Here is a 25,980-nt window from a genome sequence, read left to right as displayed (position 1 = left end):
ATCTTTTAGTGCTAAAAGATACGATGAAAACCTGGAACGCTTACCTTAGTTTGATATTTTCCCTCTCGTCACTACAGATATGGATTTATAAGAAGTTTTTGCGGTGCCCTCAATTGCATGATCTTTATATGTTATAAGTTCGTTTTTCCACTTTTCTCATCTTTCCTCTAAACTATCTGTTATTCATTTTTATCTGTTATTCATTTTTACAGGAATGTTGATATTATGTTCTTCTTGAGAAATATCATAACACCTTTGTATGCTCACTCTCATAAATATTGACAGTAGTCCTACAAATATAATGTACCTTAGTTAATTCCAGTTGTATAAATATAATATACCTTATATAATTCCCATGTTATATATATATAATGTACCTTATATAATTCCAGTTATATATATATAATGTACCTTATATAATTCCAGTTGTATATATATAATGTACCTTATATAATTCCCATGTTATATATATATAATGTACCTTATATAATTCCAGTTGTATATATATAATGTACCTTATATAATTCCAGTTATATATATATAATGTACCTTATTTAATTCCAGTTGTATATATATATAATGTACCTTATATAATTCCAGTTATATATATATAATGTACCTTATATAATTCCAGTTATATATATATAATGTACCTTATTTAATTCCAGTTGTATATATATAATGTACCTTATATAATTCCAGTTGTATATATATAATGTACCTTATATAATTCCAGTTATATATATATAATGTACCTTATATAATTCCAGTTATATATATATAATGTACCTTATATAATTCCAGTTGTATATATATAATGTACCTTATATAATTCCAGTTGTATATATATAATGTACCTTATATAATTCCAGTTATATATATATAATCGTCGGTATTCTGTATTCTCTGCCCACGATATACTTTTAACACACGATAGTTTTGTTTGTTTTGATAGTTTTGTTTGTTTTGATTGTTTTGTTTGATTTCAACCATCAAAGTCTATAATTCGTAACATACAGGATCAATACTCACATCTAGTGTCGATTTTACAGGTATTATAAGTACCTGTTAAATTTCTAAAGTGAAAAATCCCATACTTCACATGTAAAGAAATAATATGTGAATTTCAAACATCAAATTGTAAAATTTATATAGTGAATATTGTAAAAATATTAAAGTGATATATTGTAAAAATATTAAAGTGATAAATTTAAAACATAAAGTACTACTGTATGGTTAAATATACCATCCTGTATTGAACGAACGTTTCATGCAGTGTACACTACAAACTTTGTCTCAATGTATGTTTCACTATTCTGTACAGAATATTATATATTGTATTATGATGTTGTTGTTGACCTCTTGTCGCACACAATAGTGTACCCCCCCCCCCCCCCCCCTCCCCACCACGCTCTACTTGTTGTTTTTAATTTCAAATTAGTGTCTATCACTTAACATAACGTTTCTATATTTAACTGTACTCACGTTGTTTTTCTGTCTGTACAATATCGCTGGGTTAATTTACCGCTGACATACTTTGATATACAAATGTATTTTGATAAAGTACCAAGTGTGTGTATCTCCCAGAGGACTGACATCTGCAGTAAACCATGACTTGTCCCTTTCTGGCTGTCGCGGAGTAAAGGCCGCCTGGCCGGACCATCATCATCTTCTCTAGCCAAGGCTTCTGATTACGTCTGGCCGGACCATCATCATCTTCTCTAGCCAAGGCTTCTGATTACGTTATACTCCACATCCTGGCCGGACCCGGTTGAGGAAATCTTGGAGTATTTATTAGGAAAATCACAGAATTTATTTATTTATTTTACAAACATTGCAAAACAAGTTAAGAAAAAAAAAGATTAGCGCATGAGAGGTCCGTCAGGGGAGAGAGTATCCCCTCACGGTCGACCAGGTGATCCCGTACCCGCCCGATAAGTCAGTGTATCACGACCACCTCAATTCATAGGCCTACGGGAGATAATCCCGGCCGCGACAGTGACTCACCTGTCCAATTCACAGGTAAACATCATCTGCGCATGTCCAAAGGTGTGCGTCCATGTTTGAAAGCAAAGGAAGAAATTTTAGTTATGTGCTGAGCAGGACACACTGTTTACAATGAGGATTCTACTGCTGTTGGTGGTGTTACCGGCCGGTATGTTTGTTGAAATAACTTCAAAATGTGACACCATACTTATTGTTTAATTACAGGTAAATTGTAAAATACAGACGAGTACAGATGTACAGGCGTATGACTCAGGTATTTCCGGAAATGGATTTCGTTGGTATAGTTCACGGAATGTATGGAATATAACATACTCTGTGTCAAATTAGATGTCAGTTTAGGTTTTCTGATAGCGTCATCTATATATAATTCAATTTGGTGACGAATCTGTCAACAGACAGTTTTAACTCGAACAGCTGTAGAGATTATAACTCGATAATATAGGATATTATGGTGTAACACTGAGTAACCAACCCCGGGTATTATAACTTTTCTTCATTCTCAAATAGTCAGATCTACTGACAACTATTTACTTTAGTCATTGTCGTGTATAATCCCCTCCATACCCCCCATGTTTACCTGTCATATATAATGTCCCCACCCCTCTATACCCCCCATGTTTATCTGTCGTGTATAATGTCCCCACCCCTCTATACCCCCATGTTTACCTGTCATATATAATGTCCCCACCCCTCTATACCCCCATGTTTACCTGTCATGTATAATGTCCCCACCCCTCTATACCCCCATGTTTACCTGTCATGTATAATGTCCCCACCCCTCTGTACCCCCATGTTTATCTGTCATGTATAATGTCCCCACCCCTCTATACCCCCATGTTTACCTGTCATGTATAATGTCCCCACCCCTCTATACCCCCATGTTTATCTGTCATTTATAATGTCCCCACCCCTCTATACCCCCATGTTTATCTGTCATGTATAATGTCCCCACCCCTCTATACCCCCATGTTTATTTGTCGTGTATAATGTCCCCACCCCTCTATACCCCCCATGTTTATCTGTCATGTATAATGTCCCCACCCCTCTATACCCCCATGTTTATCTGTCATGTATAATGTCCCCACCCCTCTATACCCCCATGTTTATCTGTCGTGTATAATGTCCCCACCCCTCTATACCCCCCATGTTTACCTGTCATGTATAATGTCGCCACCCTCTATACCCCCATGTTTATCTGTCATGTATAATGTCCCCACCCCTCTATACCCCCCATGTTTATCTGTCATGTATAATGTCCCCACCCCTCTATACCCCCCATGTTTATCTGTCATGTATAATGTCCCCACCCCTCTATACCCCCATGTTTATCTGTCGTGTATAATGTCCCCACCCCTCTATACCCCCCATGTTTACCTGTCATGTATAATGTCCCCACCCCTCTATACCCCCCCATGTTTATCTGTCATGTATAATGTCCCCACCCCTCTATACCCCCCATGTTTATCTGTCATGTATAATGTCCCCACCCCTCTATACCCCCCATGTTTATCTGTCATGTATAATGTCCCCACCCCTCTATACCCCCATGTTTATCTGTCATGTATAATGTCCCCACCCCTCTATACCCCCATGTTTACCTGTCATGTATAATGTCCCCACCCCTCTATACCCCATGTTTATCTGTCATGTATAATGTCCCCACCCCTCTATACCCCCATGTTTACCTGTCATATATAATGTCCCCACCCCTCTGTACCCCCATGTTTATCTGTCATGTATAATGTCCCCACCCCTCTATACCCCCATGTTTATCTGTCATGTATAATGTCCCCACCCCTCTATACCCCCATGTTTACCTGTCGTGTATAATGTCCCCACCCCTCTATACCCCCATGTTTATCTGTCGTGTATAATGTCCCCACCCCTCTATACCCCCCATGTTTACCTGTCATGTATAATGTCGCCACCCTCTATACCCCCATGTTTATCTGTCATGTATAATGTCCCCACCCCTCTATACCCCCATGTTTACCTGTCATATATAATGTCCCCACCCCTCTATACCCCCCCATGTTTATCTGTCATGTATAATGTCCCCACCCCTCTATACCCCCCATGTTTATCTGTCATGTATAATGTCCCCACCCCTCTATACCCCCCATGTTTATCTGTCATGTATAATGTCCCCACCCCTCTATACCCCCATGTTTATCTGTCATGTATAATGTCCCCACCCCTCTATACCCCCCATGTTTATCTGTCATGTATAATGTCCCCACCCCTCTATACCCCCATGTTTATCTGTCATGTATAATGTCCCCACCCCTCTATACCCCCATGTTTATCTGTCATGTATAATGTCCCCACCCCTCTATACCCCCATGTTTATCTGTCATGTATAATGTCCCCACCCCTCTATACCCCCATGTTTACCTGTCGTGTATAATGTCCCCACCCCTCTATACCCCCATGTTTATCTGTCGTGTATAATGTCCCCACCCCTCTATACCCCCCATGTTTACCTGTCATGTATAATGTCGCCACCCTCTATACCCCCATGTTTATCTGTCATGTATAATGTCCCCACCCCTCTATACCCCCCATGTTTATCTGTCATGTATAATGTCCCCACCCCTCTATACCCCCCATGTTTATCTGTCATGTATAATGTCCCCACCCCTCTATACCCCCATGTTTATCTGTCGTGTATAATGTCCCCACCCCTCTATACCCCCCATGTTTACCTGTCATGTATAATGTCCCCACCCCTCTATACCCCCCCATGTTTATCTGTCATGTATAATGTCCCCACCCCTCTATACCCCCCATGTTTATCTGTCATGTATAATGTCCCCACCCCTCTATACCCCCCATGTTTATCTGTCATGTATAATGTCCCCACCCCTCTATACCCCCATGTTTATCTGTCATGTATAATGTCCCCACCCCTCTATACCCCCATGTTTACCTGTCATGTATAATGTCCCCACCCCTCTATACCCCATGTTTATCTGTCATGTATAATGTCCCCACCCCTCTATACCCCCATGTTTACCTGTCATATATAATGTCCCCACCCCTTTGTACCCCCATGTTTATCTGTCATGTATAATGTCCCCACCCCTCTATACCCCCATGTTTATCTGTCATGTATAATGTCCCCACCCCTCTATACCCCCATGTTTACCTGTCGTGTATAATGTCCCCACCCCTCTATACCCCCATGTTTATCTGTCGTGTATAATGTCCCCACCCCTCTATACCCCCCATGTTTACCTGTCATGTATAATGTCCCCACCCCTCTATACCCCCATGTTTATCTGTCATGTATAATGTCCCCACCCCTCTATACCCCCATGTTTACCTGTCATATATAATGTCCCCACCCCTCTATACCCCCCCATGTTTATCTGTCATGTATAATGTCCCCACCCCTCTATACCCCCCATGTTTATCTGTCATGTATAATGTCCCCACCCTCTATACCCCCATGTTTATCTGTCATATATAATGTCCCCACCCCTCTATACCCCCCATGTTTATCTGTCATGTATAATGTCCCCACCCCTCTATACCCCCCCATGTTTATCTGTCATGTATAATGTCCCCACCCCTCTATACCCCCATGTTTATCTGTCATGTATAATGTCCCCACCCCTCTATACCCCCATGTTTACCTGTCATGTATAATGTCCCCACCCCTCTATACCCCATGTTTATCTGTCATGTATAATGTCCCCACCCCTCTATACCCCCATGTTTACCTGTCGTGTATAATGTCCCCACCCCTCTATACCCCCATGTTTATATGTCGTGTATAATGTCCCCACCCCTCTATACCCCCATGTTTATCTGTCATGTATAATGTCCCCACCCCTCTATACCCCCATGTTTACCTGTCATGTATAATGTCCCCACCCCTCTATACCCCCATGTTTACCTATCATGTATAATGTCCTCACCCCTCTACACCCCCATGTTTACCTGTCATGTATAATGTCCCCACCCCTCTATACCCCCATGTTTATCTGTCATATATAATGTCCCCACCCCTCTATACCCCCATGTTTATCTGTCATGTATAATGTCCCCACCCCTCTATACCCCCCATGTTTATCTGTCATGTATAATGTCCCCACCCCTCTATACCCCCATGTTTACCTGTCATGTATAATATCCCTACCCCTCTATACCCCCCATGTTTATCTGTCATATATAATGTCCCCACCCCTCTATACCCCCATGTTTACCTGTCATGTATAATGTCCCTACCCCTCTATACCCCCCATGTTTACCTGTCATATATAATGTCCCCACCCCTCTATACCCCCATGTTTATCTGTCATATATAATGTCCCCACCCCTCTATACCCCCATGTTTATCTGTCATATATAATGTCCCCACCCCTCTATACCCCCATGTTTATCTGTCATATAATGTCCCCACCCCTCTATACCCCCATGTTTACCTGTCATGTATAATGTCCCCACCCCTCTATACCCCCATGTTTACCTGTCATGTATAATGTCCCTACCCCTCTATACCCCCCATGTTTACCTGTCATATATAATGTCCCCACCCCTCTATACCCCCATGTTTACCTGTCATGTATAATGTCCCCACCCCTCTATACCCCCATGTTTATCTGTCATGTATAATGTCCCCACCCCTCTATACCCCCCATGTTTACCTGTCATATATAATGTCCCCACCCTCTATACCCCCCCATGTTTACCTGTCGTGTATAATGTCCCCACCCTCTATACCCCCATGTTTATCTGTCGTGTATAATGTCCCCACCCCTCTATACCCCCCATGTTTACCTGTCGTGTATAATGTCCCCACCCCTCTATACCCCCCATGTTTACCTGTCATGTATAATGTCCCCACCCCTCTATACCCCCCATGTTTACCTGTCATGTATAATCCCCGGCCTTTATACCCCCATGTTTATCTGTCATGTATAATGTCCCCACCCCTCTATACCCCCATGTTTATCTGTCATATATAATGTCCCCACCCTCTATAGCCCCCATGTTTATCTGTCATATATAATGTCCCCACCCTCTATACCCCCCATGTTTATCTGTCATATATAATGTCCTCACCCTCTATACCCCCATGTTTACCTGTCATATATAATGTCCCCACCCCTCTATACCCCCCATGTTTACCTGTCATATATAATGTCCCCACCCCTCTATACCCCCCCATGTTTATCTGTCATATATAATGTCCCCACCCTCTATACCCCCCATGTTTACCTGTCATGTATAATGTCCCCACCCCTCTATACCCCCCATGTTTACCTGTCATATATAATGTCCCCACCCCTCTATACCCCCATGTTTATCTGTCATATATAATGTCCCCACCCCTCTATACCCCCATGTTTATCTGTCATGTATAATGTCCCTACCCCTCTATACCCCCATGTTTATCTGTCATGTATAATGTCCCCACCCCTCTATACCCCCCATGTTTATCTGTCATGTATAATGTCCCCACCCCTCTATACCCCCATGTTTATTTGTCGTGTATAATGTCCCCACCCCTCTATACCCCCATGTTTATCTGTCATATATAATGTCCCCACCCCTCTATACCCCCATGTTTATCTGTCATATATAATGTCCCCACCCCTCTATACCCCCATGTTTACCTGTCATATATAATGTCCCCACCCCTCTATACCCCCATGTTTATCTGTCATATATAATGTCCCCACCCCTCTATACCCCCCATGTTTACCTGTCGTGTATAATGTCCCCACCCCTCTATACCCCCCATGTTTACCTGTCATGTATAATCCCCGGCCTCTATACCCCCATGTTTATCTGTCGTGTATAATGTCCCCACCCCTCTATACCCCCCATGTTTACCTGTCATATATAATGTCCCCACCCCTCTATACCCCCATGTTTATCTGTCATGTATAATGTCCCCACCCCTCTATACCCCCATGTTTATCTGTCATATATAATGTCCCCACCCCTCTATACCCCCATGTTTACCTGTCATGTATAATGTCCCCACCCCTAAGTCCCCACAATAAGCTTTGGCATGAAAGAGTCGCGACGAATCAGACAATTTTAATTTCAGGCCAGGTGTGTGATGAACAGATGTTGATCTAGACTTCATCAATATGATTTTATTATGTATTCTGTCATTTTCTCTTCCTATTCCATTTCTTTCTCTTTTCTGGATGGTAGACCATAACTCCTTAGATGGTAAGTGGATATATGTATTATGTTATAACCGATGTATGACCACACCTTTTGATTATGGATGACCTAAATATTTTGTCAGCAAACTGTCAGGGACTGGGGGAACACGTTAAGAGAAAGGATATTTTCTCATATCTGAGAGCAAAAGATTATAATATATATTGTCTACAAGATACCCATTTTACAGCAGAAAAAGATAATTTGATTCGCAGCGAGTGGGGATATGAATGTTACTTTAATTCTTTTAAATCAAATGCTAGAGGAGTTGCAATTTTATTTAATAATAATTTTGAATTTAAAATTAAAAAAACAAAATCGGACTCAACTGGTAACTTTTTAGCAATTAACCTAGAAATTAGAAATATGGAATTTACTCTGATTACTGTCTATGGCCCTAATTCAGACAATCCTAATTTTTTTAACCTTATTGATGATACTATAGATATTTTCAGTAATAATAGAATAATAATATGTGGTGATTTTAATCTAGTTTTAAATCCTGATAAAGATTATGATAAGAGTTACAGAAACATAAACAATTCAAAAGCCAGAGAGAAGATCTTAGAAATAATTGAAAACCACAACCTAGTCGATATATATAGAGAACAGCATCCTGATAGCATTAGATATACATGGAGAAAGCCAAATCCATTAAAACAGTCTAGATTAGACTTTTTCCTAATTTCAGAAAATATTTCGTCGTTAGTAATAAATTCTTCCATAGAAACAGGATATAGATCAGACCATTCATTCCCCAAAATTTGTATGCAACTTCATGAATTTAAGAGAGGTAAAGGACTGTGGAAATTTAACAATTCGTTACTTAGTGATGTAGAATATATAGATGTTGTTGATAATATTATCCTAGAAACTAAAAAACAATATTGCTTACCTATGTATAATATAGACAATTTAGAAAATATTCCAAATTCAGAAATACAATTTAATATCGATGACCAACTATTTCTTGAGACACTTCTGATGAATATAAGGGGAAAAACAATATCTCATGCTGCTTATAGGAAAAGATCACAAAATTTAACAGAAATTAATCTTCAAAAATCAATAGAAGAATTAGAAAGTCAAAGTGTTTTAAATACAATAGAAATTGATAAAAAGAAAAAAGAATTAGAAGAAATCAGAACGAAAAAGATAAAAGGCAGCATTATTAGATCTAGGGCAAAGTGGGAAGAAGAAGGGGAGAAACCAACTAATTACTTTTTCAGTTTGGAAAATAGAAACTTTACATCAAAAATAGTTCCAAAAATTCAGTTAGAAGATGGCACCTTAATTACAAAACAAGAAGAAATTCTAGATAAAATCCAATGCTTTTATGAAAATTTATATAATTCAGATGATACTTTAACTGATATAACTCTTGATTCTCTTATTGATTTCGAAAACATCCCAAAACTAAATATGTATGAATCTGATAAATTAGAAGGACTTATTACTATTGAGGAAGCATATAAGACATTAAGCAATATGAAAAATAATAAAAGTCCTGGCTCTGATGGCTATACCGTTGAATTTTTTAAATATTTTTGGGAACAACTTGGGTATTTCATTGTCCGTTCACTAAATTATGGGTACATGAAAGGAGAATTATCTGTAACACAACGCCACGGTGTAATAATTTGTATTCCAAAAAAAGATAAACCACGTCAATATATCAAAAACTGGAGACCTATAACTTTATTAAATATTATATATAAAATTGGATCAGGGGTTATTGCAAATAGAATAAAATCAGTTTTGGACATAATTGTTAACAAAGATCAATCAGGTTTTATAGCAGGTCGATACATTGGGGAAAACACTAGACTTTTATATGACATTATGAATTATACTGAAGAAAATGATATTCCGGGGATGGTTTTAATGATAGATTTTGAAAAGGCGTTCGATTCTGTTTCTTTTAACTTCATAGCAAAAGTGTTAGATTTTTTTGGTTTCGGAAATTATATAAAAAATTGGGTACAATTGTTTAACTGTAATGTAGGAGCTTCTATTAATCAGGGAGGGAATCTTTCATCATTTTTCAGAATAAAAAGGGGATGTAGACAAGGGGATCCGATCGCACCATATATCTTCATTCTTTGTGCCGAAATTCTTGCTATTAGGCTTAGAAATAACAAACATATTAAGGGGATAGAAGTTGATAATACAAATATTTTACTTTCACAATATGCAGATGACACATACTTAACTCTTGATGGATCTGAGAAATCTCTTAAAGAAACAATGAATGAATTAAATATTTTTGCATCAATGTCAGGATTAAAAATTAATATTGATAAGACAGAAATTGTATGGATTGGCAGTAAAAAATATAGTCAAGATAAATTTCTACCTGAACTAAACTTGAAATGGGGAAAAGAAAAATTCACTCTATTAGGAATAGATTTCAGCGTTGATCTACATGAAATGATTAAAATGAACTTTGATAAGAAAATAGTAAAATTAAAAAATATTATTACTGCTTGGAGCAGACGTAACTTAACTCCAATAGGTAAAATTCATTTAATAAAATCATTAATGATCTCCCAATTTAATCATTTATTTATTGCTCTACCAAACCCAGGTGACAAGATAATTAAAAAAATAAACTCTATTTTATTTGAATTTTTGTGGCATAGTAAAGTGGATAAAATTAAAAGAGATATTATTGTACAAGATCACTCTCATGGGGGACTAAAAATGCTCAATACTCAAAATTTTGTTGATTCATTAAAAATTGGCTGGGTTAAGCGACTGTTTCAATCTTCAGGAAAATGGAAAACACTACTAGAAAAATATTTAGACCTAGATAAACTAATGAATATTGGAGGGAACTATATAGATCTATGCCAACAAAATATTAGCAATTCTTTTTGGAAAGATGTACTTAGGGCTTGGTCAAGATTAGATAACTCTACTAATATGAAAATAGTCAAAGGGAAAGCACTCTTGCATACACCTGTCTGGCATAACAAAAATATTACAATAGGTGGTGGAACAATTTTCTACTCTAAGTGGTATGAAAAGGGTATTTATGTCATTGGTGACTTCTTTAAAGATGTAAACAACAACACTTTTTTCTCTTTTAATGAATTTATTCAAAAGTATAGCATTAACACTAACTTTTTGAAATATAATGGAGTAATATCTGCAATAAAAAAATGTTTACAACACTTTGAATTTGATTCCACTACTTATAACTTTGTATATCCAGTTTTACCTAGCAATATTGCAATATTTCTTAATATTAATAAAGGCTCGAAGATATTTTATGATATTCTAAATTCAAAGAATGATATTACTGCTAAAGGGAAAGAGAAATGGTCTAACGTACTTGATTTCAATTTAAATGATTGGTGTAGTATATATACACTTCCTTTTACAGTAAGTAAAAACTCACGATTACACTGGTTGCAATTTAGAATATCACATCATATCTTAACAACTAATTCATTTCTTTTCAAAGCCAAACTAACAAACAATCCATTCTGTAACTTTTGTAACTCAGAAATTGAATCAATTGTTCACCTTTTTTGGGAATGTGATCAAGTTCAGAATCTTCTTGAAGGTCTAGATATATTATTAGATGCATTATTTATTCCCTTTAGACTAAATAAAAAAACAATGCTTTTTGGTAAATATGATGGTGATTATAAAAATCCATCCTTTAAAGTAGATAATCAAATTATTTTGATTATAAAACAATACATATACAGAAACAGATGTCTGCATAAATCTTTAAATATCAACTCTTTACTCTATTGTATCTATGATCATTATAAAGTCAGAAAATTTTGTAGCTCTAAAAAAGGGGAAAAAGAAAAAAACAAATGTTTGGCTGAATGGAGAAAATGGGATAAACTTTTGCAGATTATGGAATAATACTTTTTTAATCTGTTTTATTGACTTATACATTACACATTTATTTGTATTAAATATTAATAATCGCATACATGTGGTACCTTCTTCTTTTGCTGGAATCCCAGTGTCTGACAATTGCAGTAAATATATATAATTGAGTTAATCTACATTTTTAGTAACAAGTCTACCATCCAGTTCTTTCCTCTTTTGGCATAAATTGTGTAAAGTATGATATTTATTTATTTATTTTTTTTTTCTTCTTCTTTTGTACTATCTTTGAATAAAAATACTTTAAAATATTACAAAGTACTCCCTTCCTTTTCTTCTTCTCCTTCCTTTCTTTCTTCCACTTTTCATCCTTCTTCTCTTCCTTCTCCTTCCTTTCCTCTTCTTTATGTATGTCTGTATATGTCTATATGGATTTTTGTCGTTTTGTTCAAGATTAAATAATATAAATGTTATGATTTGTATCCTGTCCACGTGTATCTGTGTTTGTTTTTATCTTATACCATTGATGTTAGGTGTGTATGTTTTTTAGGGTGAGAGGGTGAAACCATATGACGTTAAATATGAAAGGTTTTGGAAGAATATATAGTGTGAAAGCTGAACAATTGAGTGAATAGATGCAATATACATTAATTTGAATGTCAAAAAGATAGAATGTAGAGTGAGTGAGTGAGTAAGTATGTAAATGTTTCCGAAGTAAAATATATATATGTACCTATGTATAATATGCCTTGGAAAAATAAAACAAATATAAAAAAAAATAATGTCCCCACCCCTCTATACCCCCATGTTTACCTGTCATGTATAATCCCTGGCCTCTATACCCCCGTGTTTACCTGTCATGTATAATGTCCCCACCCTCTATACCCCCCATGTTTACCTGTCATGTATAATGTCCCCACCCTCTATACCCCCGTGTTTACCTGTCATGTATAATGTCCCCACCCCTCTATACCCCCATGTTTACCTGTCATGTATAATGTCCCCACCCCTCTATACCCCCATGTTTACCTGTCATGTATAATCCCTGGCCTCTATACCCCCCATGTTTACCTGTCATGTATAATGTCCCCACCCTCTATACCCCCATGTTTACCTGTCATATATAATGTCCCCACCCCTCTATACCCCCATGTTTACCTGTCATGTATAATGTCCCCACCCCTCTATACCCCCATGTTTACCTGTCATGTATAATGTCCCCACCCTCTATACCCCCATGTTTACCTGTCATATATAATGTCCCCACCCCTCTATACCCCCCATGTTTATCTGTCATATATAATGTCCCCACCCCTCTATACCCCCCATGTTTATCTGTCATGTATAATGTCCCCACCCTCTATACCCCCATGTTTACCTGTCATATATAATGTCCCCACCCCTCTATACCCCCATGTTTATCTGTCATATATAATGTCCCCACCCCTCTATACCCCCCATGTTTATCTGTCATATATAATGTCCCCACCCCTCTATACCCCCCATGTTTACCTGTCATGTATAATGTCCCCGCCCCTCTATACCCCCATGTTTATCTGTCATATATAATGTCCCCACCCCTCTATACCCCCCATGTTTATCTGTCATATATAATGTCCCCACCCCTCTATACCCCCATGTTTATCTGTCATATATAATGTCCCCACCCCTCTATACCCCCATGTTTATCTGTCATATATAATGTCCCCACCCCTCTATACCCCCATGTTTACCTGTCATATATAATGTTCCCACCCCTCTATACCCCCCATGTTTATCTGTCATGTATAATGTCCCCACCCTCTATACCCCCATGTTTACCTGTCATATATAATGTCCCCACCCCTCTATACCCCCATGTTTATCTGTCATGTATAATGTCCCCACCCTCTATACCCCCATGTTTACCTGTCATATATAATGTCCCCACCCCTCTATACCCCCCATGTTTATCTGTCATGTATAATGTCCCCACCCTCTATACCCCCATGTTTACCTGTCATATATAATGTCCCCACCCCTCTATACCCCCCATGTTTATCTGTCATGTATAATGTCCCCACCCTCTATACCCCCATGTTTACCTGTCATATATAATGTCCCCACCCCTCTATACCCCCATGTTTATCTGTCATATATAATGTCCCCACCCCTCTATACCCCCATGTTTACCTGTCATATATAATGTTCCCACCCCTCTATACCCCCCATGTTTATCTGTCATGTATAATGTCCCCACCCTCTATACCCCCATGTTTACCTGTCATATATAATGTCCCCACCCCTCTATACCCCCATGTTTATCTGTCATGTATAATGTCCCCACCCTCTATACCCCCATGTTTACCTGTCATATATAATGTCCCCACCCCTCTATACCCCCCATGTTTATCTGTCATGTATAATGTCCCCACCCTCTATACCCCCATGTTTACCTGTCATATATAATGTCCCCACCCCTCTATACCCCCCATGTTTATCTGTCATGTATAATGTCCCCACCCTCTATACCCCCCATGTTTATCTGTCATGTATAATGTCCCCACCCCTCTATACCCCCATGTTTACCTGTCATGTATAATGTCCCCACCCCTCTATACCCCCATGTTTACCTGTCATGTATAATGTCCCCACCCCTCTATACCCCTGTGTTTATCTGTCATGTATAATGTCCCCACCCCTCTATACCCCCATGTTTACCTGTCATGTATAATGTCCCCACCCCTCTATACCCCTGTGTTTATCTGTCATGTATAATGTCCCCACCCTCTATACCCCCATGTTTACCTGTCATATATAATGTCCCCACCCCTCTATACCCCCATGTTTATCTGTCATGTATAATGTCCCCACCCCTCTATACCCCCATGTTTATCTGTCATATATAATGTCCCCACCCCTCTATACCCCTGTGTTTATCTGTCATGTATAATGTCCCCACCCCTCTATACCCCCATGTTGATCTGTCATGTATAATGTCCCCACCCCTCTATACCCCCATGTTTACCTGTCATATATAATGTCCCCACCCCTCTATACCCCCCATGTTTATCTGTCATGTATAATGTCCCCACCCTCTATACCCCCCATGTTTATCTGTCATATATAATGTCCCCACCCCTCTATACCCCCATGTTTACCTGTCATGTATAATGTCCCCACCCCTCTATACCCCTGTGTTTATCTGTCATGTATAATGTCCCCACCCTCTATACCCCCATGTTTACCTGTCATATATAATGTCCCCACCCCTCTATACCCCCATGTTTACCTGTCATGTATAATGTCCCCACCCCTCTATACCCCTGTGTTTATCTGTCATATATAATGTCCCCACCCCTCTATACCCCCCGTGTTTACCTGTCATGTCTGATATTTACCTGGATAAAGAATTACCTGTGTTTATAACTAAGTGAATGTGATTATGTTTGATAATTTCAGTTTTTTGTGTCGACCCTGAAGTAATCATTAAGGACACAAACCCAGGAACAAAGATGTTACCTGGTGGTACCAAACAGATCGTCATCAACAAGAACAAAGACGCCTACTTAACGTGTGTCGTCCACAACAAACAGGCCGACACTGAGGTAGGTGGTGTAAGGTTCCTCCCGGACAAGTTCTGGGTAAAATATTAATGATCTGTGAGTCCTGTTTGTAGGATTATACTAATGCCATCAATTATCTATCTTTCCATTTGAAAAAATCAAACTGTTTAAATTATGAACATTGAAAAACTAATATTTGAATTTATTTTCTAAAAAGGATTCTGATATATTTGTTAGGTGTGTGAATCATCTGTATACAATGGTGTTTTGTTGAGAGTACAACAGATTATACACTGTTTGTTGAGAGTACAACAGATTATACACTGTTTGTTGAGAGTACAATAGATTATACACTGCTTGTTGAGAGTACAACAGATTATACACTGTGTTTGTTGAGAGTACAACAGATTATACACTGTTTGTTGAGAGTACAACAGATTATACACTGTGTTTGTTGAGAGTACAACAGATTATACACTGTTTGTTGAGAGTACAACAGATTATACACTGTGTTTGTTGAGAGTACAACAGATTATACACTGTTTGTTGAGAGTACAACAGATTATACACTGTGTTTGGTGTTTTGTTGAGAGTACAATAGATTATACACTGTTTGTTGAGAGTACAACAGATTATACACTGTTTGTTGAGAGTACAACAGATTATACACTGTGTTTGGTGTTTTGTTGAGAGTACAATAGATTATACACTGTGTTTGTTGAGAGTACAACAGATTATACACTGTGTTTGTTGTTTTGTTGAGAGTACAATAGATTATACACTGTGTTTGTTGTTTTGTTGAGATTACAACAGATTATACACTGTGTTTGTTGAGAGTACAACAGATTATACACCGTGTTTGTTGAGAGTACAACAGATTATACACTGTGTTTGGTGGTACAACAGATTATACACTGTGTTTGGTGGTACAACAGATTATACACTGTGTTTGGTGGTACAACAGATTATTCACTGTGTTTGGTGGTACAACAGATTATACACTGTGTTTGGTGGTACAACAGATTATACACTGTGTTTGGTGGTACAACAGATTATACACTGTGTTTGGTGGTACAACAGATTATACACTGTGTTTGTTGAGAGTACAACAGATTATACACTGTGTTTGATGTTTTTTCTATAGGTAGAGTAGATATTATTTACAGTGTATTTTTTTAAGGTCGAGTGGAGACTGGTTTCCCAAGGATTCTCCTTCACGATATCTGTCGGACAAGATTCCAAGGATCCTTTCCGTTACCAGGTCGACCAGCCGTCAGCCATTTCCTGGCGTCTGAAAGTCCAGAATGTACAAGTTTGGGCGTCTGATTCGCGCTACGTCTGTCAGGTCCTCATTGGTGACAAGAAGTACGCTAAGGACGAGCGTACCATCAGGGTCGTCGGTAAGGAGTTAGCTCAGGATAACTTAGTTATCTAGTATATTATACCGAGTAGGTAAGGTGACAGCTCAGGATAACTTAGTTATCTAGTATATTATACCGAGTAGGTAAGGAGTCGGCTCAGGATAACTTAGTTATCTAGTATATTATACCGAGTAGGTAAGGAGTCGGCTCAGGATAACTTAGTTATCTAGTATATTATACTGAGTAGGTAAGGAGTCGGCTCAGGATAACTTAGTTATCTAGTATATTATACTGAGTAGGTAAGGAGTCGGCTCAGGATAACTTAGTTATCTAGTATATTATACCGAGTAGGTAAGGAGTCGGCTCAGGATACTGTCAAACTTAGTTATCTAGTATATTATACCGAGTAGGTAAGGAGTCGGCTCAGGATACTGTCAAACTTAGTTATCTAGTATATTATACCGAGTAGGTAAGGAGTCAGCTCAGGATAACTTAGTTATCTAGTATATTATACTGAGTAGGTAAGGAGTCGGCTCAGGATAACTTAGTTATCTAGTATATTATACCGAGTAGGTAAGGTGACAGCTCAGGATACTGTCAAACTTAGTTATCTAGTATATTATACCGAGTAGGTAAGGAGTCGGCTCAGGATACTGTCAAACTTAGTTATCTAGTATATTATACAAAGTTTCAGACAAACGTTGTAGATTTCCTAGTTTATATAAAGTTTGTACCAGAGAAATGCATTTGTAAATTGCATCTTTTAGGTCAAATGGAAACCATATTTTATTCAAAATAATTCAATGAGATTTCTTTGGTGTATTTCTGGTTTAATTTTTACATATAAATGTTATATTTTACAGATCCTCCTAAGATCCTCGATCTACTGACGGACAGTGATATGACGGTCGAGGAAGGTAATCCTCTTGCCCTCCGTTGTAACGCTACAGGTGTGCCATTCCCGAAGGTCAAGTGGCAGAGGCTTGCTGGAGGACTCCTACCCAGTGGTGGGGCAGAACACGCTGTAAGTACACTATAGTCTATTTCATATAACACGATATGTTAGTACACTATAGTCTATTTCATATAACACGCTGTTCGTACACTATAGTCTATTTCATATAAGACACTGCTAGGACACTATAAAGTTTATTTCATATAAGACGCTGTTAGTACACTAAAGTCTATTTCATATAACACACTGTTAGTACACTAAAGTCTATTTCATAAAACATGCATAATAACAATTATGGTCATTATGAAGACCTCTCCTACAGAAGTACATGTGGCCGATATAGATTGTGGTCATTATGTGGCCGATGTAGATTGTGGTCATTATGTGGCCGATGTAGATTGTGGTCATTATGTGGTCAATATAGATTGTGGTCATTATGTGGTCGATGTAGATTGTGGTCATTATAAACATCTCCCCTACAGAAGTACATGAGGCTGATTCCTTTAGATACATGGCTTGTCGCTGGATGATAATATTCATTCTTCACTTCCAGGATTTTACCATGAACATGGGAATCGCAACTCCGAGTCACCGTGGAGCCTACAAGTGTTCGGCTCAGAATGATGCGGGGAAGGATGAGCGTATCGTTGTAATTAACATCATTTGTAAGGACATTTATTGTTATATATATCTATATCTGATGTAGGTAGTTCTACCTAATTGTTTGATTTCTTTTGTATTTCAAATGGTTACAATTCATGCAAGCATGAAAACATTAAATTGTTGAATACCAGTTAATACCAGTTAATTCTTCTGATGCAAATTATTGCCATTTCCTTTCTAAAGTGGTTTTAATTTTTGTCGATAAAAGTAGTGAAATAGTTATATATGACCTGTACTGTTCCTAGCAGTCATAGACATGTGTTTTGTTTTACAGTCAAGCCCCGAGTACAACAGCGACATCGCATCGTGTCTCAGGCTGTTGGTTACCGTACCGACCTCGAGTGTACGGCAGCAGGGTACCCCATACCGGAGGAAAGTCAGTTTATCTGGACCAAGTTAGGCAAGCCAGTGACTGGCAGCAAGTAAGTAACTTATATCTCCATGGGAGGGGGTATATATATATAGGTAAGTAACTTATAACTACATGGGGGGTCATATATATATACATTGACTTTGTAACAAGGTGACCTATATATGATAGTTTATCTAGTTACAAGGTGACCTATATCTGATAGTTTATTTATCTAGTTACAAGGTGACCTATATATGATAGTTTATTTATCTAGTTACAAGGTGACCTATATATGATAGTTTATTGATCTAGTTACAAGGTGACCTTTGTTTGATACTTTATTTATCTAGTTACAAGGTGACCTATATCTGATAGTTTATTTATCTAGTTACAAGGTGACCTATATCTGATAGTTTATTTATCTAGTTACAAGGTGACCTATATCTGATAGTTTATTTATCTAGTTACAAGGTGACCTATATCTGATAGTTTATTTATCTAGTTACAAGGTGACCTATATATGATAGTTTATTTATCTAGTTACAAGGTGACCTATATATGATAGTTTATTTATCTAGTTACAAGGTGACCTATGTTTGATACTTGTTAACGTCAGGGTGCCTTTGTCACCTGCCGTTATAGGCGTGGTGGGAAAATGTTGTTACTGACACCTCTGTTCCGGCTAACAAATCCTCTTTTCAGTTGATTTTTTTTTTCAAACTTTACAAGCAGCTTAACTGATTCAGGAGTATATCAATAATCTTCCACAAGCATTAAAGAAATAGGGAAAGAACTATATTCAGCTATTGTAAAGTTGTCAGCTGATATATATGTTATACATGTTTTCTTGAATATATATAGAATAGGAATACCAGGGCCAGATGAAGACATTTCATCTGATACAAATGTAACTGTCTGACTATAAAATCAAATTTTAAATTTCTTATAATATGACCTCAGACCCTGACGTTTCTCGGGGCCTTTGGCCCTTTGATTTTATCTAGTTACAAGGTGACCTATATCTGATAGTTTATTTATCTAGTTACAAGGTGACCTATATTTGATACTTTTTTTTATCTAGTTACAAGGTGACCTATATCTGATAGTTTATTTATCTAGTTACAAAGTGACCTATATCTGATAGTTTATTTATCTAGTTACAAAGTGACCTATATCTGATAGTTTATTTATCTAGTTACAAGGTGACCTATATCTTACACTTTATTTATCTAGTTACAAGGTGACCTATATCTGATATTTATTTATCTAGTTACAAGGTGACCTATATCTTATACTTTATTGATCTAGTTACAAGGTGACCTATATCTTACACTTTATTTATCTAGTTACAAGGTGACCTTTATCTTACACTTTATTTATCTAGTTATAAGGTGACCTATATCTGATATTTATTTATCTAGTTACAAGGTGACCTATATCTTATATTTGTTTATCTAGTTACAAGGTGACCTATATCTGATACTTTATTTATCTAGTTACAAGGTGACCTATATCTTATACTTTATATATCTAGTTACAAGGTGACCTATATCTTACACTTTATATATCTAGTTACAAGGTGACCTATATTTGATACTTTTTTTATCTAGATACAAGGTGACCTATATCTGATACTTTATTTATCTAGTTACAAGGTGACCTATATCTTATACTTTATTTATCTAGTTACAAGGTGACCTATATCTTACACTTTATTTATCTAGTTACAAGGTGACCTATATCTTATATTTATTTATCTAGTTACAAGGTGACCTATATCTTATACTTTATATATCTAGTTACAAGGTGACCTATATCTTACACTTTATTTATCTAGTTACAAGGTGACCTATATCTTATACTTTATTTATCTAGTTACAAGGTGACCTATATATGATAGTTTATTGATCTAGTTACAAGGTGACCTATATCTTACACTTTATTTATCTAGTTACATGGTGACCTATATCTTATACTTTATTGATCTAGTTACAAGGTAACCGATATCTTATACTTTATTGATCTAGTTACAAGGTGACCGATATCTTATACTTTATTTATCTAGTTACAAGGTGACCTATATCTTACACTTTATTTATCTAGTTACAAGGTGACCTATATCTTATACTTTATTGATCTAGTTACAAGGTAACCGATATCTTATACTTTATTGATCTAGTTACAAGGTAACCGATATCTTATACTTTATTTATCTAGTTACAAGGTGACCTATATCTTACACTTTATTTATCTAGTTACAAGGTGACCTATATCTTATACTTTATATATCTAGTTACAAGGTGACCTATATCCAGGGTGCCTCTAACAACGTCTTCAGCAAACTGACCATCTTCAATGTCCAGCTCTCAGATTTCGGCCTCTACAGCTGTACCGCCTCCAACGTTAAAGGCGACTCTGTTCCCGCCCAGATAGAATTAAAACGTAAGTATATCCCAGATATATACTGATGATTGTATATATATATACTGATGATTGTATATATATATATACTGATGATTGTATATATATATACTGATGATTGTATATATATATACTGATGATTGTATATATATATACTGATGATTGTATATATATACTGATGATTGTTTATATATACTGATAATTGTATATATATACTGATGATTGTATATATATACTGATGATTGTATATATATATACTGATGATTGTATATATATACTGATGATTGTATATATATGTACTGATGATTGTATATATATATACTGATGATTGTATATATATATACTGATGATTGTATATATATATACTGATGATTGTATATATATGTACTGATGATTGTATATATATATACTGATGATTGTATATATATGTACTGATGATTGTATATATATATACTGATGATTGTATATATATACTGATGATTGTATATATATATACTGATGATTGTATATATATACTGATGATTGTATACATATATACTGATGATTGTATATATATATATACTGATGATTGTATATATATACTGATGATTGTATATATATACTGATAATTGTATATATATACTGATGATTGTATATATATATACTGATGATTGTATATATATATACTGATGATTGTATATATATACTGATGATTGTATATATATATACTGATGATTGTATATATATACTGATGATTGTATATATATACTGATAATTGTATATATATACTGATGATTGTATATATATATACTGATGATTGTATATATATTGATGATTGTTTGTTGTTTTTCAGAATCCAACACACCCACTCCTGACAGTACAGGACAGATCCGTAGTGGTGCCGGGGTTCTCAGTTTCAGCCTTACAACCATCCTCACTTTGTTACTGGTGTGTCTTCTACAGAAAATGTAAAACATTCATAGTCAACTACCCGAGACAAGACATGCCCATAACATTCCTAGACTCCTGGTATGTCCTATTATCACATCCAGGACTCATTACTTGGAGACTCATCAGTAAGTCGGAGAGACTCATTGGTAACTCGGAGACTCATTGGTAACTCGGAGACTCCACTTCTGTCCCCATTGTGTACCAGGATGTTTACCGATGTTTTGGGGGTTGATACTGCAGTTTTACATGGACAATAGATACCTACAGGACAATAGATACCTACAGGACAATAGATACCTACAGGAGAATAGACACCTACAGGACAATAGATACCTACAGGACAATAGATACCTACAGGAGAATAGACACCTACAGGACAATAGATACCTACAGGACAATAGATATCTACAGGACAATAGACACCTACAGGACAATAGATACCTACAGGACAATAGACACCTACAGAACAATAGATACCTACAGGACAATAGATACCTACAGGACAATAGATACCTACAGGACAATAGATACCTACAGGAGAATAGACACCTACAGGACAATAGATACCTACAGGACAATAGATATCTACAGGACAATAGACACCTACAGGACAATAGATACCTACAGGACAATAGACACCTACAGGACCATAGATACCTACAGGAGAATAGACACCTACAGGACAATAGATACCTACAGGAGAATAGACACCTACAGGACAATAGATACCTACAGAACAATAGATACCTACAGGACAATAGATACCTACAGGACAATAGATACCTACAGGACAATAGATACCTACAGGACAATAGATACCTACAGGACAATAGATACCTACAGGACAATAGACACCTACAGGACAATAGATACCTACAGGACAATAGACACCTACAGGACAATAGATACCTACAGGACAATAGACACCTACAGGACAATAGATACCTACAGGACAATAGATACCTACAGGACAATAGACACCTACAGAACAATAGATACCTACAGGACAATAGATACCTACAGGACAATAGATACCTACAGGACAATAGATACCTACAGGAGAATAGACACCTACAGGACAATAGATACCTACAGGACAATAGATACCTAAAGGACAATAGATACCTACAGGACAATAGACACCTACAGGACAATAGACACCTACAGGACAATCTACATCTACAGGACAATAGATACCTACAGGACAATAGACACCTACAGGACAATAGATACCTACAGGACAATAGACACCTACAGGACAATAGATACCTACAGGACAATAGACACCTACAGGACAATAGACACCTACAGGACAATAGACACTTACAGGACAATAGATACTTACAGGACAATAGATACCTACAGGACAATAGACACCTACAGGACAATAGACACCTACAGGACAATAGATACCTACAGGACAATAGATACCTACAGGACAATAATACTATAATGTCTGATCTGGCTCAAACATGGAAAAGTCGCCGTATGAAGAAATTAGTATTTTTGCTATCCAGAGATTTTTATAGCAATATTTAGTTAATGAATATTTCTTCATTTCCCATCATTACATACTTTTTGTATATAAAAAACAATGTAAATTTGAGTATGATGGTGATTACTGTGACATCATTAAACTGTGTAAGACTGGTGATATGAAGATATAGCATGAAGAGAATTTTACCTGATGGTGTGGAACTCGGAGAAGATCTGAATCTTTGACGAGGAATTCTACAGATGTGGATATCAAAAAGGTATCAACATAAGAATGAAACAGTTCTTCAGGGTTGAGAAACTTCTTTAACAATGTTTTAGTATACAAAATTATTAGGTGATTTAATTTGTTTTAAAAAACTATTTCATATTCATATGACCAGGTAAATGTGTGTGACCTAATTAGGTCACAGAAATCAAATTTTAAATAATCAAGGTAAATATCATACATTTTTTTTAATACGTTATTCATTCACCGGAGTAGAGAAGTCCTGTTTTATATAGCCATATGTACATACACACATATTCAGTCAGCTGTTTGTCATCAAGTGTTGTGAATATTATCATTTGTATATTTTGTAAAAAACAAATAATATTTTTCTAGGTAATATAATCATGTTTTGTATATAATAATGATATTGATGTCATCCTTCCAAACTTCATGCCCGACAAATTATTTCCGGTTTGATATTTCACTTTCACGATTGAATTTTTATTGAATTTAAATATACATTATTGTATGTATATCTGAGGAGACATCAAATTCATCAATACACTTTTTACTCCGAATTTAAGTAGAAATTATGAAGTTACGACACGTTTAGTACAAGATTATGTGGTTTTGTATGTGATAATAGTGATATGGGTCATAATATATAAGTCATAACATTTAAAAAAAAAAAAATCAATTTCTTTGCAATAAACAATGAATCCATTATGACTGTGTTTGGAAGATGACTGAGACTTGTACTTGGAAGACTGACTTCTGTATATAATCATTTGTACATTTTAACATTTGAAAGCATCAATTTTGTATGTCAACATTTTAACAAAATTTCATTTTTTAACAATAATCATTTTTATATTGACAAGGTACTGTGTAGCGTTATAGCTGTGTATCTCATCATTAACCGGGACCAATGCCTTTGTACTGTTAAACGTCTTCCCTCCCCAATAGTGTGGATTTCATTCGACAAAATTATTAACATTGGTTTTGAAATCTTACCAAATTATGATTAAAGCTTGTTTGAAACAAGAATTTTTATTGGCTTGAAAATTAAGATAATTTCTAAGAGAAAATATTTCGTCTATAAAACAAATGTTCACAAGGAATGTGTCAATTAGATTGTTCTAATCAATTTGAATATATTTTGAAAATAAATCGGACTTGCTTAAAATGCCCATTTTTTTTAGGGAAATAAAAGTTGTATTTATTACCGTTAATAGGTTATTTCAATGCATCAAAATTTCTAAAATATTATTTCTATGCATTTTGCTCTGTAACCATGGAAACAGGTAAATTTATCCGGAATGGTATGTAATATAATTATATTTTACTTTCAGATCGTAGTAAGATTTGTAAGACAGAATGATGAATCAATAAATAAAAAATTGACAATTATTATATTTTATTTGACTTCTGTGTATATTGTCCAGTTGATGTTGATGAGGAGTAGACAATATGTTGTGTTTCTCGGACCCCGAAAAACGTTTTCGTGGAGTAATTCTGCTTGCAGCCTGGTTTGTGGAAGGGGAGGTAACTCGTATTGTATTCAGTCTCGGAGTTTCCAATCGATAAGTGGATTCTACATTCGATACTTAAAATGAAAACAGAAAACCTCGGATTGGTTCTGACGTCATTTCCATGAAAGAGGCATACAAAATGGCCGTGCTGGTTGAGCTGATTGAAGTATTTTGTAAGCAACAATGATGTTACTTGCTTCATATCAGTCGATATTGAAATGCTTGAACAATGTATATAACATGAACATGCCAGAACAGATAGGTATATCAGGCCCAGTCAGTAACGAACAATGTATATAACATGAACATGCCAGAACAGATAGGTAAGGCCCAGTCAGTAACGAACAATGTATATAACATGAACGTGCCAGAACAGATAGGTAAGGCCCAGTCAGTAACGAACAATGTATATAACATGAACGTGCCAGAACAGATAGGTATATAAGGCCCAGTCAGTAACGAACAATGTAT

The 25,980-nt window shown here is 36.5% G+C and overlaps 1 protein-coding gene across 1 annotated transcript; it reads left to right on the top strand.

Moving 5' to 3' along the window:
* Positions 1 to 2,027: 2,027 nt before the first annotated feature.
* On the top strand, positions 2,028 to 25,390 carry LOC117340211 (protein amalgam-like). The gene is made up of 8 exons (XM_033901964.1): positions 2,028 to 2,155; positions 15,487 to 15,632; positions 16,771 to 16,990; positions 17,815 to 17,975; positions 18,460 to 18,571; positions 18,844 to 18,991; positions 21,215 to 21,363; positions 22,175 to 25,390. Exons 1-8 carry the CDS (start codon positions 2,119 to 2,121, stop codon positions 22,291 to 22,293), a joined length of 1,092 nt encoding a protein of 363 aa, XP_033757855.1. The 5' UTR covers positions 2,028 to 2,118; the 3' UTR covers positions 22,294 to 25,390.
* Positions 25,391 to 25,980: the final 590 nt, after the last annotated feature.

Source organism: Pecten maximus, chromosome 13 (assembly GCF_902652985.1).
Source record: "Pecten maximus chromosome 13, xPecMax1.1, whole genome shotgun sequence".
NCBI classification, from domain to species: domain Eukaryota; kingdom Metazoa; phylum Mollusca; class Bivalvia; order Pectinida; family Pectinidae; genus Pecten; species Pecten maximus.
This window is presented reverse-complemented; position numbering and strand designations above follow the sequence as displayed.

Excerpts from the sequence above, each read along its gene's own strand:
- LOC117340211 (XM_033901964.1), top strand. The coding sequence starts at position 2,119 with ATGAGGATTCTACTGCTGTTGGTGGTGTTACCGGCCG. Across the intron at positions 2,156-15,486 it reads GTTGGTGGTGTTACCGGCCG|TTTTTTGTGTCGACCCTGAA; the intron begins GTATGTTTGTTG and ends TGATAATTTCAG. Across the intron at positions 18,992-21,214 it reads AAGCCAGTGACTGGCAGCAA|TTACAAGGTGACCTATATCC; the intron begins GTAAGTAACTTA and ends TTATATATCTAG.